The sequence below is a fragment of the Calliphora vicina genome, chromosome 1, assembly GCF_958450345.1.
Source record: "Calliphora vicina chromosome 1, idCalVici1.1, whole genome shotgun sequence".
Classification (NCBI taxonomy): Eukaryota; Metazoa; Arthropoda; class Insecta; order Diptera; family Calliphoridae; genus Calliphora; species Calliphora vicina.
In genome coordinates this window covers 148,121,117-148,136,492 of record NC_088780.1, presented here as the reverse complement: position 1 = coordinate 148,136,492, position 15,376 = coordinate 148,121,117, and the positions used below count along the sequence as shown (strand labels likewise).

General features: G+C 24.8%; 1 protein-coding gene across 2 annotated transcripts in view; it reads right to left on the bottom strand.

Moving 5' to 3' along the window:
* The window catches only part of hth (homothorax), a 188,852-nt gene that overhangs the window by 101,174 nt on the left and 72,302 nt on the right, over positions 1 to 15,376 (bottom strand). The window contains exon 7 of one of the 2 annotated variants that reach the window (XM_065516109.1): positions 9,367 to 9,426. The exons of the other annotated variant lie outside the window; for it this stretch is intronic. Coding sequence (XP_065372181.1) covers positions 9,367 to 9,426 — 60 coding nt within the window. The remainder of the gene's footprint in view (positions 1 to 9,366; positions 9,427 to 15,376) is intronic. 2 annotated transcript variants of the gene reach the window in all.

Genomic DNA, 15,376 nt, shown 5'->3' with positions numbered 1-15,376 from the left:
CCCAGACATTCATCAAAAACAACAACAAATAATACAGAAATAGAAAATTGCAGCAGGGAGTTTATTTGTTAGCCAAAAGTAGTATGAGAGCGTGGTAAGTGTGTAATAGAAAACAAAGGAACTTTTGTTAAATAATTTCACTGGGATTTTTTCACATTGGCTCTAGTTTTTATAATTGGCTAGTGTTATTAGCTGTAATTTTGGCAGAGTAGGTGGGTGCATGGTTTTTGTTGCAGAGTTATAAAGATCTAAAGATTTGTTAATATGTAATCAAATATCAAATTTCTGTTTGTCTATGGGAATTGATTTGGTTCGTGTGATGTGGAACGAAAGTTGGTGGGAATTGTGGGAGGAATTGTTATGATTGTAGAGAAGTCACTAAATTGTTAGGTATGTTTTCTGTGTTTTTAATTAGGAAAAGGAAAGTTTGAAAGGGGTTTAACCTTTATTTTACAGTGTTTTATTTTATACGCCTAAAAGTGTGCAACACAAATATCTGTTTTGAGCGCCTGAAAGAAAGCTATAGGAAATCTTTGAAATATATGTATTCCCAACATTTATGTATTCCGCATGAATTTTAGTAGCTTGCCACAGGTTTCTGCATGTAATGTTTAGTTCTACTTTATTATTATCTCACAAATTTCTAAAATGCTCCCTAGTGCTCAAATTTTACTAAATACTTCAAGTAAATTTTATTATAAAAACCTTCATAAAGCAGCAGTCGTGAAATATATAGAGTAAATTCAAGTTTGAAAGGGTTTTCGAAATCGAACTAGAAATAAAAGGAATTTTTATACGCCAAAAAAATGCTCAAGACTAAATTCTTTTTTGAGCGCCAATAAGTTAGCTATAGTAAATATTTTAAGGATTTTTTACATGTTATCTAATTCGTAGGAATTCTAGTAGTTTTTTACAGGCCTGACAGACATGAAATGTTTACTTTTTCTATTTTTTAGTCTCAAAAATTTCATAAATGTAAATATTTCAAGTTAATTTTATAGCAAAATCTTAAAAAAAATTATTTTCTTAAAATGTCCCTTATAAATATGCGCCTAAAAGTAGACACACAATTTAAAGTTTTTCCAAATTAAACATTTTCATAATTTTAGCAATTCTTCAGGATTTCTTCGTTTGTTTTTTAAATAATTTTTAATATAAATTTTACATTTCAAACATTCCCTATAAAGCTCCTAAAAGTAGGCTCCAAATATAAATATTTGCTATATGTATTTAACAATTGCTTAAAATGAAATTCTTTATGATTTCTTCTTTATACAAAATTCTGTTTTGTAATCAATTCTCGTAATAAATTTTATATTTCAAACATTATTTAATTTAAAATGATCATAAAATTCAAATATAATGATTATTGCTGCTACTCATACTCATAAATTTTAAAAACATTCAAAGATGCGTTTGTTTTTTCCTACATTCATTCATACATTTATTTATTTTTATACTCGTTTTTTTTAATTATCACAAGTTTTATGAGTATTTAACACACTCTTATGGGTTTTTATAGAGCGCAACATGCAACACCATGGAATATGATAGATTTACAAAAATAACAACACCAACAACAACAACAAAAATTTACAGCATGTAATGATTTGTAAAAAAAGTTACGCCTGATTTAATATAAAAAAAAATATAAATAAATGAATTTGAAATTTTCTGCAAAAAAAAAGATTTTTTTTTAGGCTTAAAAACTATGCAAAAGAGTGAAAGATACAACAAAAAATATTTAATGTGTCCAGTAATTTAATACTGTTGGCGGTAGTTATGGGTTCATCTTCTTAAGGAATTTGTTGGTTTGGTACCTTCTGTTGGCAATGATTTTTAAACTCAACACTTGTTAAAGATTTTTTTTTTTTTAATTTTGAACAAAAATTTTAATCCCTTAAAGTGTTACAAAGTCTCAGTAGGAATATTAAGAAAAAAATTTTAAAAAAAGCTTTTTTTTTGATAAATATGAAATATGAAAGGCGGCTTAAGCCAAACAATAAAGAAAAGAAGGGAAGAAATGTATCAAATTTCCTTGAGAAAAAATTTTTGACTTGAAAAGTTGGCATAAGCACGTGGTTGTAGTTTAATTAAGTATTTTTATAAATTAGTATAAATTAAGTTATCAAATTGCAGCTTAAGCTTCTCAGCGTGTTTTTTTTATTTTTGTGTTTTAGCTTAAAATAAAGTTTTGTTTGGCATGGTTTGCTGTTTAAATATTAATAGGAAATTAACATGTCACTGGTTATTAAAGATATACATAGAATATTCTATAATTAAATAACAAATAAGTAATTTTCATTTGCTAGTTTGTATATCTTACAAAATATCTATTACATAGAAATAGAAACAGAGACCTTACAGTTTTAATTATCATCATCATCATCTTTTGCATGTTTCGAGACAATTATTGCTAGAATTGTTCCACTGGGGCGTTACATATTTCCTTATACTTTACTCAATTCAAATTAAAATGCATTACAATAAACAATTAGTTATAGAATGGAAATAACGCAAAGAGTTTAACGAAAATTGTTAATAAATAATTGTTACAATTATAATTGATTTTTTTTATTTTGTTTTGTTTTATTGTCAGAGGAAAATTTTTATGGAAATTAAAACAATTAATTTATTAAAACATTTTTTTTTTTTTTTTGCTATTCCTCATTTATTTAATCATATCAAGTAAATATCTAAGGTCCAATAAAGTGATCAAAATGCTTGCTAATGTTTAATAAAAGGGGAATTTGTATTTTTTTTTCTTTCTAGAGGCTGTTGTATTATTTCTATTACAATTCCTTTGATACCGCCTTTTTCGGTTTCAATTTCAATTCCATTATTTGTTTCTTAAGTTGTTTAACAATTTAGTCACGTTTATGTTTTACAGCATCTCAAGTAAATGTTGAAAAAAAAAAACACCAGTTCGCTTAGTTTAAAAGGTAGTGAGTGGCACAAAAAAGGTTGCAAATTATTTATTTATAAAGTTTAAATGCTGTGTAAAGTCTGTTTGTTGATTGTTTGTTTGCTTAGAAGCCGTTTAAGAAGTAAAAGTAGCTGCTCGTCAATAAAAACAAAAATGATAACTAGAAACAGTGTGTTTAGACCAGTACGTTAGTGTCCTGAGTCCTCAGGGACTTGGGTGTTTGTTATTTAATGGCTAAAGAAGTGTTTGTTTTGTTGCCAGGTATTTGTTTTTTTCTATTCTATATTGAGTATGCGAATACAATGCTTAATTTTTAATCATTTTAATAGAGCCATAGCCAGAGCTGTTTAAAAATTTATAAAATTGAAAACAAACTTGGCTTAAAATAAGTAAATTTAAAAAAAATATATATTTTTTCTAAAATGCAGAATTTCAATAAATATTTATAAGTGAATCTTTAAAAAAATGTTTAATTTTTCTTAAAAATCTTGAAATTTTTTCAGATTTATAAATATTTTTATCATTTAGAATAGATTATTTTAGAATTCTTACATCCTCCCGGGACTGAATGTGAGATCAAGTTTTTATAAAGATTTCTAATAATCGAATTACTATCTACTTTTTCAAATTCCTAGAAATTTTTATTGAAATTATTATTGTCTTGAGATCTCCGGTCCCTTAAAATATTTAGCATTTTAAAATCATTTCTAAAGATTAATAATTAATTTCCAAGTTAATTTTGCTAAAATTTTAAATTTTGAATCGATTCTAAATATTTTTCATAATGTCATTCCTTTTTGAATTGCTTGTAAAATGATTTAAACAAATTTTGTTTAAGCACAATTCTATTTTTGTAAATGTTTAGCTTAAAACCTTAAAAATATAGTCCTGAAATGTTTTAAAAACCTTTCTACCAGGCTTATTTTTTAGCCTTGAGCGTTCTTTAATACCCATATTTAAATAAAATCTTAATGTTTTATTTAATATTTGTTTAGACCTTGTCCCTTAAAAAAAATTCCAAATTTTCCCACTATTGTTCTTTTTTCTTTATAACAGACACAGAAAAATATGTTTAAGGATTAAAAAAGGCTTAATTTTTTGTTTAACCTTCGCTTTACCAAAGGTTTTTTATGTTCATGGTTTACCAATACCCACCCGGGTGACACTACACTTCTATAAATATATGCGACGAACGAAATTTTAAAAAATTTAAAAAACCTTATAAAAAGTTTAAAATGTTTCTGTTAAATTCTATAGAACTCTAAAATTTTTTCAATGAGTACAAATTTCATTTAATTCGAAACAAAATTAAAAAAAAATATTAATCCAATAAAAACGATGTGGTCACCCGGGTGGGTATTGGTAAAGCGAAGGTTAACAACAAATGAGAGAAAGCCTTTAGGGCCGTAATACAAACGTTAATTTCAATTACAATAAGGCTCATTTAACAAATAAATAGAAATAAAAAAAATTAAATCTATAAACAATGCAAAATTATAAACCACAAATAGAGAACAGAAAAAATCCTAACCCAAACACACTCCTTCCTATTTCAAGGAAAAACAATAATAAACATGACAATAATGATGATGATTACTAACAACAATAACAACAACAAACACTTGAATAGAAAACAACATACGTTTTTATTATTCTCTCTATTTAAATATTAAACATACTTACATACATAGACCCCAAAAACAAATAATTAATCCTTTTTATTGTGTGTGTTTTTTTTTTTTGCTCTGAGATTTTGTGTTTGTGGTAATGATTTTTCTCGTTAATAACGAGTGCATATAACTGTAAGTTCGTAAATGAGAGTGAGAGTTTCGGTTATTTACTATTTATATGGGTTTGTTTGTATGTTGGATTTGTTTATTTTGATGGATTTGTTGTTCTTTATTTGATTTGATTCTCTGCAAAAGTATTCCTGTTTTTGCCAGGCTTTAAGTATGTAGTAATGTTGTGTGTATATTTGGTATTGTCATATTTGTTTTGGTATTTTCTTTGTTGTTATTTTGTGTGAGTGTGTCTGTCTCGTAGTGGGGTTTAGGAAAAATAAAGAGGTCTAAGGTTTCATTTAAGCTTTTTTGTTGTTGTCTTCTATCATATAAAAGTTGTTGTTCTATATAGTGTGTGATTGTTAGGAAACCAGAAATCTTAATATTAAAATATAATTGTTGTTGTTTTTATTAAATACAAGCACTCATATGTATGTACATTCTTCTATACATCTCTATAGAAAAGACAATGGCGTTTATAAATATATATATGAAATTACTCCCTATGCGCTTAATTAAGGTTATACATATAACGACATGCGCAAACTTTTTTTGTTGTGTTTTGTTTTTCCGAACAATACGTTTTTGTTGTTGTTGTTGTTTTTCTATTTGGTTTACTGTTGTATTTGATTACAATGCTAGACAGACGTCGGCAACTACTACTCCCCCACATTTTTCAAAAAACATCTACATAGTACATTCGTACCAACTTGCATATGGCAAAAATACTCATACTCAAATTACATTTACATTGTTGTTTGTTGGGTTATTGTATTCTATTACACTTGAGTTTGTTTGTTGTATGTAAAATGGAATAAATGAATGAATGAATGACTGACTGAATGCTGAGTATGAATGTTTATAAGTGTGTTGCCACCTTGTGATTATTTAATTGCGCGCATGGAATTTAATTGTTTTTTCATTCTTGTTTAATAAATAATATGCAAAACAATTAACTAAATATAAAGAGTTTTTAATTAAAGCACAGCATAACTAAAGGAAATATTTTTTTTTATATATTTTGTTATCTTTTTCTTTTGTTAAACAATTTTATTGAAATGAAATTAATTTAACATCTAATTTTCATGTTAAAACTCTTTAAATTAAATTTTTTTTTGTTGTGGCCCATTGACAATAATAATTATCTTTATCTAATGACGTTGTTTGTTGATTTTATAGCTGCTTTATTATAACGTTAAAAAATCACATTTTGTAATTGTTTTGAAAAAAAAAAAACCAAAATACCTTTAGGTTTTCTGATAATTTTTTATTTTTTGGTAAATAAACATTAAAATTTTGTTGATTTTTGATAATAAAGTTAAAAAACAGAAGCTTTTTTTATTAGTTTATGTTCAAAGATAAGCTGGTAATTTTCTGGGCTATTTTGGTAGTTTCGTTAAAGAAAAAAAAAATAGTAAAGGTATTCATAGCTAAGAATAATGAAATATAAAGTGTTGAAGGGAAAAACTTAGGTATTAAAGGAAAAACCTGAAAAATCGCGAATAAAATTATTCTAATATTTAAGTTGTTGACAAAATTATAACTTTAACTAAAAGCATATGAATTGAATATCTTGTAGATTTAGCAATCAAATACTGTGCCTAAAGGTGTGATTAAACGAATTAAAATTTTCACCAAAAAGTCACTAAAAGTAAGCCCTTCATTTTATTTGGCTTGTTCTCTAAAATAAGCTACATTTAATAATTTAAAAAACTTTAACTTAAGTGTGATTAAAACACGTAAAGTTTTCATAAAATATAATTCTGCGCTTAAAAGTAGGCCCTGGATTTTATTTAGTTTGGTGTTTAGGGTTAAGCTACAGCATACTTTTAGCTACAGCTTAACTTAAAAATCTATAGCATAGTTTTGGGAACACTTAAATGTTCTTTTAAAACTATTGTTCAAATAACCTTGTTATTTCAAACTATGATTTCCCCACATACTATTAATCATTTTGTTATATTGTTATCATTTGTTTAACTATATTATTATATTATTTAACAATTAAACAACAACAAAATTTCCGGTAATTTCATCATAAACTAACCTAATAAACTTAAATAAAAGATTGTCAAATCAAAGCCAAATGTTGGCAGAGAAAAGTTGTTTTAAAAATAACTTCATTTAAATAAAATATTTAAATTTTATTAAAAATAATTTCAAAATATGAAGAAATTCTCAATAATTTCTTACAAAAATGTTGTTACTCGTCATGAAAAGTAATTGTTTAGAAATAATCTACAATTTTCTCAAATGACAGTTGGGTATATTTTCCTGAAAAGAGAAGGGAACTGAACTCGAAGTTAGGAACTAATTGTAGTCTGTTAGTGGCCACTTTTGAAAGCAAAGTATTGGGTTATTGAAAGTCCATGATTAACCTTCCCTTTACTAATACCCACCCGGGTGACCACTTCGTTTTTATTGGTATAATACTCACTGAAAAAATTTTAAGGTTCTATAGAATTTAATAGAAACATTTTAAACTATTTATAAGGTTTTTTCGATTTTTTAAAATTCCGTTCGTCGCCTATATTTGTAGAAGTGCAGTACCACCCGGGTGGGTATTGGTAAACCATGTACATAAAAAAACCTTTGGTAAAGCGAAGACTAACCTAGTCTTAAGTTACATTATTCGAAACTATAATAGAAAGCTTTGCAGTTAATAACAGGCATAAATAATTATAATCCCCTATTTTGTTACGTTTTAAAGAATGTAGTATCAAAAAAATAAACAATGACGAGTCTACTCATTAAAGTCTGTTACATTTCAAAAGTTACCTATTTCTTAAACAAAACTCAAGTTTCTTTTAAATTATTTTCTAACACTTAAAGCTTTTCAAAACAAATTTCACATAATCATCTTAAGAAAACCATTAGACAGCCGGCATACTTCACTAACTGGCATTGTTTAGAGGTACAAGTATTTCTCCAAAAATTTCTTTTGTAATTACTTCAAAATGAAAATTAAAAATTGTTTAAGGTTTGACAAAAACAACACCTTTAAAAAAAACGTTATTTCTAAACATTATATAAATTTGCCGCAATACGGTGGCGTTTTTGACGTCTGCAAGTCTGCTGGAAAACAAAAAAAAAAAACTCTTTTTTTTCTCTCCACTACTTTTCTTTGAATTTCACGTTTTGTTACTTATTTTGCTGTATCATGTTTAGGCCAAAAACTCTATTATATAAATATACTATATTTTTTATATATATTTTGTATTTTTTGATGAATCATGTTCACTACTTAACCAACATACAATGAAACACAACGAATTTTCTATTTGGAAAAAAACACCAAAAATTATAATAATTTGAAATTCATATACCAACCGGCAATTTTCATAATAATCATAAAAAAAAGATGTTATACTTTGATAATATTAAAATAAACTTAAAATCATTTCATTTTCACATTCATATAAAAAAAAAAATAACAGAATTAAAACAAATATTTGTTTAGTCATTTTATGTATTTCTTTAACCAAAAAAAAAAAAATTCATTTCAAAATACAAAAAAACTGCAAGTAAGCTTTTCCTAAAAACTGCATGATCTCAGCTTTTTTTCGTTTCATATTCCTTAAAGCTTTAGGCGTAGGATTTTTGTGTAAAATGTGTAGTTTGCTTAGACTTTTAGACGTCTTATGACATTTTTGTATGTTTTTTTGTGCAAATGATAAGGCATAAAAGTATTGAATGTTTTAAATTTTTGGCTTATTCATGATTTTTTTGGCCCAAAATGGAGGCCATACAGAGAAAAATTTGTGAGGAATTAGCAAATTATTTGGCAGTAAATTTAATATATTCTATAGAAGCCTATTATGTTTAAACTGTTATTAAACTGCTGAAAAATCATTGTTTTCATTAAAAAAAATATAAGGTTTTGATAGGTTATATAGTTGTTTTAAACACTTTTAAACACATGGTTTCAAATGATAAAGAAAATTAACAGCTTTTGATATTTTCAAGTTTTAATTGAAATTGCAGAAAATTCTCTCAATATTTTTCAACTATTTTTAAACTAATATTTAAGCTCAGGTTATGTTTGATATTCTAGTTCTTTGGTTTAAGTTCCCCCAAGCAATGAAAAAAGCTTTTTTAAAGTCGTTTATGGTTTATTTCAAAAATGAATTTAAACTTGGTTTAAACTACTAGTTAAGTTCATAAAAATAAAGTTTTTGAGTTTAATTTCAACAGAAGTTTGAATGAAATCCAATTGTTAAATGGGTCTATGTTTTATATCAAATAATCTTTAAACATAGTTTAAACTAGTAATTCACTATAAAGAAGTTCAAGTTTTTTGAGTTTAATTTTAAGAAAAGTTTAAATAAAAGCTAAGTTTGAAAAGTTATTTTATGATTTAATACAAAAATATTAAACTTAGTTTAAACTAGTAGTTAAATTATAAAAATTAATTTTTTTTAGCTTAACTCCAAAGTTAAAAAAATTAAACTTAGTTTAAACTAGTAGTTAATTTTTTTTTAGTTTAACTCCATTAAAAGTTTAATTTAAAGCATATTTTTTTGCACATTCTACATGATTTATTTCAAAAAAGCTTTAAACTTAGTTTAAACTACTGTTTCATTTTTATAAAATTTCAAAGTTTAGCCAGTTTGTTTTTCATATAATTCAAGGTTTATTTAAAAAATCGTTTAAACTTACTTCAGACTGCTTGTTCGCTTTAAAGAATTTCCAGCTTTTAGGGCTTTCAGTAGTTGAAGGCTTGAATGAAAACAAATTAGGATTTAAATAAAATAAAAGCTTGAATGCACACCAAAGTTTATATTAATTTAATTTCAAAAGGCTTTTAAACTGCTAGTTAACTTTAAAGATATTCTTGATTTATGAGTTTAGTTTCAAGAAAAGCTTGAATTAAATCTTATTTTTTAAAATATGTTAATGTTTTAGATAAAAGCTTTTAATTTAGTTGAATCTGTAAAGAAATCTTAGATTTCTAGTTCAAACTCTTCAAAAACTTGTTTAATGCTATGCACTTTTTCTAATTTGGTATAAAAAATATGTTAAACTTGGTTTAAACTTCAGCTAAGTTTAAAGAAATTTTTTATTTTTAGTATAATTTTCACAAAATCTAGAATAAATGCTAATTTTTACATATTTTTTAAGATTAATGAGGAAAGACTTTTAACGTAGTTTAAACCACTAGTTAACTTTTCAGGAATTACAAATTTATTAGTTTAACTTCTTAAAAGACTTAAATGAAAGCCAATTTTGAAATATTTATTAAGTTTCATTTAAAAAGAGTTTAAACTAAGTTTAAACGCTAGTTAACTTTAAACTCAAGTTTAAATTGCCATAAATTATCAAAAATTCCTGAAATTTCCTTAAATAGCAAATAGCTTTTTTTATTTAAACATTTGGTTTTCAAATATTTCACATATTTCTCCAGTAAATATAAATTTCAAATTAATCTATTACATCTTTTCGATAAACCAAACAAAAAATACCCCCAAATACTTATGCCAAAAGCTAAAACCAAAGACTAGCGCATTTCTAAAACATTCTGGAGGACATACAAGCAAACTAATTTCAAATGTCAAAGGCTTATCTTTTAGATTTTTACGCCATTTTTGTTAAGAACTAAACATGATTTCATGATAAATTTTTCCAACTAAAAACAAACATGTTAATGAAAAGAGTGAGAGACAGAGAGAGCGAACGAAACCTTAAAACCTGTATAGACAAATAGATTAATATCTGAAGTTAAGGAATTGCAGGAACACAAACCAAACGAAACCATAGCTAGAATGTAAACAGGATTACATGTTTAACACCTTCTGCCAAAAGACAACAACATTACAATGAAAAACTAGAAAAAATAAAGAAAGATTTTTATCAATAAACATTATTGCATGTCATGATTGTAACACACCAGAGTACGAGTATTATAAGTTTAGCACAAAGATTCGGCTTAAATGCCTAGAAATCTTTAGGAATATGTCACCATTAAATCTTTAACTTTATGAAATGATAACTCTTAAACATTTAGCACATTTTTAAACATAATTTAAACACCACTAACTATTTTTTGGTAAATTCAACATGTAAGTCTTTCTTTCTTTTAAAATCTGATAAACATGTTTGCTATCAATGTAAGAAAAACTGACGCGTCTAAGGTAAATTATTTAAAGCGTGTGTTGTTGCAACGTACTTTTCTTTCTAAACACAATGTTGTTGAGTGGTTTTATGGGTGTGACATGTTACACGAAATAGTTTGCATATGTTGCACTAAACTAGGGAAATAAAACAAACAAAAAAATTTATAAATAAATATACTTTGTGCAATAAAGTCTGGCAAACATACATACACTCATTCTTTCATTCATTCATACATACTGTTGCTCTTAACATTATGCCTCAAATTAATTATACGATTAATGCTTTTCATGTTGCACTACATACTATAGCAAAATAAACCATCTTCTGCTTTATTTTAGTTTAGTTTTTTTACTTTTTTCTCACTAAAGCAAAAAAAAATAAAAAAAAAACTATTTTATAAAAAAATCTTTATTTTAATGTTTCCTTTTTAATTTTTGCTGTCTTTATATGCAAATCTCTTTAAAGACTTTTTCTGTTTGTTGGTTTTATCTTAATATCTTGTAGTTAACTATGAAAAAAAAAGAAAAATCTATTTAATTTTTGTTGTTGTTGTTGTGTAGTATTTTTACTTAAAGATTGTCTTTTCATTAAACTTACAACATGTTGCTTTTTTGTTAAAAAAGAAAATGTCTCTATAGGAGAGTAAGTATGTACTAGATGTACAAGAAGTTTTGTGGTGAAAAATGCTGTAAAACATGCAATTTGAATAATTATCTTATTTGTTGTTGTTGCTTTTGTTATTGTGTGATATATATTATTGTTGTTAGTCTTTTCAAAAGATTTTCACTATTATAAACTTTAATGTGTGGCAAATAAACAAAGCTTTAAAAAACGTTAGCACTAAAATGTCTTTTCCTGAAACCCAGAATGTATTAAAAACTAATTAAATTGAAAATAAATTAAATGTATTGTAATAAATGGTAAGAAATTCAGATAAACTTAGTTTAAACTTGTAGTTAATTTAAAAGAAATTCTTGATTTTTGAATTCAATATCATTAAAAGCTTAAGTGAATGAAAAATTTACTTAATAATTTGTTTAAACTTAGTTTAAACTATTAGTTAGTTTAACAGAATTTGTATTTTTTTTATTTAAATCCATTAAAAACCTTAATTTTTTGGTTTATTAAATAATTAATTTAAAGAAAGATTAGAGTACCAGTTAATTTTATTTATACATATGTAATCGTATTTTGGGTTCAATTGTTACAAAATTGAGACAAATGCTTAAATGAAAGCAAATTTTTAAATAAGTTTTAAATTGATTTAAACTTAGTTTAAATTACCAGTTAACTTTAAGGAAAATGTTTGTATTTCTGTTTGACTGCCTTAAAAACTTGAATAAAATTTAATTTAAAATTAAACTTAATTTAAACTATCAGTTAATCTGAACAATTGCTAGAATGCAAGCAATTTTTTTGTTTTTTTTCCAGTTTTAATTAAAAAATTAGTTAAATTTAGTTTAAATTAGTTTTTTGTTTAATTTTAGTTCAGTTTTCAATATTTTTAAAGTTTTATTTGAGAAAAAGCTTTTAATCTAATTAGAAGAAACTTTTTTTTTGGCTAATTCTGATATAGTTTTCATATTAACTTAAAAAGTTAATTAAACTTAGCTTAAACTGATAAAAAATTTATATTTTTTGAGTTTAATGTTAACAAAAGGCTAATTTTGAACAATTTTTAAAATTTTTGTAAAAAATCATTTAAACTTAGTTTAAACTATTAGTTAACATTAAAGAGAAACCCAGTTTTTTGGTTTAATTTCTATATAAGCTTAGTTTAAAATATGTTCCCAGTTTTATTGAATAAATTATTTAAACTTAGTTTAAAAAACTTTTTTTTAGGGAAAACAAAGGCTTGAATGAAAGCTAGATTTATGTAATTTTCAAGTTTTATTTTTAAAGTGTTTTAAACTTCTAGAAGAAATAATTGCTTTTGTGTTTAATTTGCACAAAAGCTTGAATGAAACTAAAGTTTTAAATATAAGTCAAGTTTTATTAAACAAATTATTTAAACTTAGTTTAAACTTCTAGTTAATTTTAAAGAATATTGACTTTTTTTTATTAAATTTCTACAAAATCTTTAATAATATGTGATTGTGAAATTTCCTTAAATAATTTTAAAAAAATTACTTAAACTTTGTTTAAAATCTCAGCTAAATTTTATTTTACTAAAATTTCAAAGAACTCAAACAAAAGCTAAATTTTAAACGTTCTTCTTTTTTATATAAAAAACCTTGTAAACCTAGTTTAAACCAATAGTTATCTTCAATGTAGTTATTGTTTTCAGCTGTTAAAAAAGCTTGACTAAAGCTTGTGATTCAGTCTTAATTAGCTTAGAATTTTTAAAGTTTTTCTTTTGCGCTATCTTCTTCTAAAGCTTTTTGAAATGATTTTAAACTTAGTTTAAACCTTAACTAAACCAATACTCCAACAAAATCTCAAATGAAATTTATTCTGCCTATGTTTCCACTTGTTTTCTGTTACCTCTGTATCTTTGAAATATTTTCTGCAATTTTCTTTAATTTTCTTAACAAATCAAGATATTTTCTAAAATAATTATTTTAACTGATCAACAACAACAACAAAAATACAAGCAGATAAGCCCAACTTTCTCTGGCATTGTTTGAAAATAAAAAAAAAAATTCGCAAAGGAAAAATAGCATTTGAAGCAAAACTGCATTCGCACAGCTGGATATTTAAGATTGCTCACATTACAGTTGGTACTTTTTTCGGATTTTTTTTTTTTTTTTTGCAAACAACAATTATTTAAGATTATTACTTTCATGCTCACATAAACCCTTATATAACAGTTAAATGGAAAAAACACCTTTTGTTAAATAAAGAAAACAGAAAAGTTAATTGTTTAGACTCGCCTGGTGGCATGAAAACAAAAACACAATAAAATAAAGAATTAAAAAAAAATGGCAAAAAACCTACAAAGTATTGTTTTGATAGATGCATCAAGAATAAAAATAGAAACTTGGGTGACTAATCCGATTTAAGGTAAAATAAACACAAACCTTTGCACGAAATCTTAAAATCACAGAAGAAAATGATTAATTACTTATTTTTGGGCAAAATTAAAGGAAATAAGGATCTTATTATAAACTCAACAGGATATTGTTTTCGTTGATTTAAAGTTATTCAAAATTGTTATACTGTTTCAATTTCTTTATAATTTGTTTTGTCAACCATTCCCAATGCTCTGTGATTTCATTGCAAAAATATTGTCAATTTAGTTTTTTAATATTTCTTTTTAATTTATACAATTTAAAGCCATAATTCATGGTTAAAATTGTCTTATGTTTTATAACATTTATGTGTTAATTACTTAAGCAACAAATGTTGTGTCTAAATTGTATATATTTTTCCACTTTTCGTTATAAACAACTTTAGCTAATGAAGCTGCCTTTTTTTTGAGTTTGTATGTGAGTGAGTGTGTCTTGTTAGTTATTTTTTTTATAACGACAATTTAATTAATTTTTCTAATAAATAATTATGTTGCTAAAACAATTTGTTGTAATAATAAAAAATAATAATGTGAACAGCAGCAGCAAATCACATATAAAACAACATGATTAAGAGAAAAATTTTGTAAAGAAAATGAAAACAGAAAAAAATGTGACAAAAAACCAGCCATTAACCCTTTAAGAGGGGTATAGATTTTAAAAGTGTTAATAAATCAATTAATTTGTATGAAATATACAAAAAAAAAAACTTTTATTTTTCTTGAAATTTTTAATTTAAAAGTTGGCATATTTTTCTTCCTAACTTTTGTAATAATGAAAAGATTTTCTCAAATTTTTCTAATAACAAAGCTAAAACCATGTCTAATGAATAATGAAAAAATCTTTTTTCTAGAACTCTACCAGTTTATTTTACGGGACTTTGAATACATTAAATTTCTTGATTTGAAATTTCGTAATTTTCGAAGGTGTTTGCAGAATTGGCTTTATAACTTTTGTAATAATTCACAGTTTTATCAAATGTTTGCAATAATAAACCTTAAACAATGAGAAATGAATCCTAAATACATCATTTTACTAGACATCTGCTAGTTTATTTTACAGCAATTTGAAAAAGACCCTACTCTTCATTTGAAAATTTTGCATAATTTGCTTAATAACTTCTGTAATAATTGTAGGCTTTTATAAAATGTTCACAATAAGAAACCTTAAATAATGAGGAATGAATGCTGAAGAAATATTTTTTCTAAAGCAATTTTTGTTTATTTTACAGCAATTTTAAAAATACTTTAAAACTCTTCATTTGAAAATTCAGCTTTTTAGGAGGTGTTTGCAAAATTTGCTTTATAACTTCAGTAATAATTGTGGGATTTTATAAAAATTTTACAATAATAAACCTTAATCACTAATGATTAAATCCTTAAGAAATGTTTTTCTACAGCTCTTTGGAAAATTTATTGAATTTATTTTGTTTTTGGCTCTTTAAAGATTAATTGTTAAATATTGTTTTATGGCTGGCTACAAAATAAACGTATTAAAAAAAGGCTTGTCATAATTGTTAGTGTCATTTGCTGTTATATTTGTTGTTG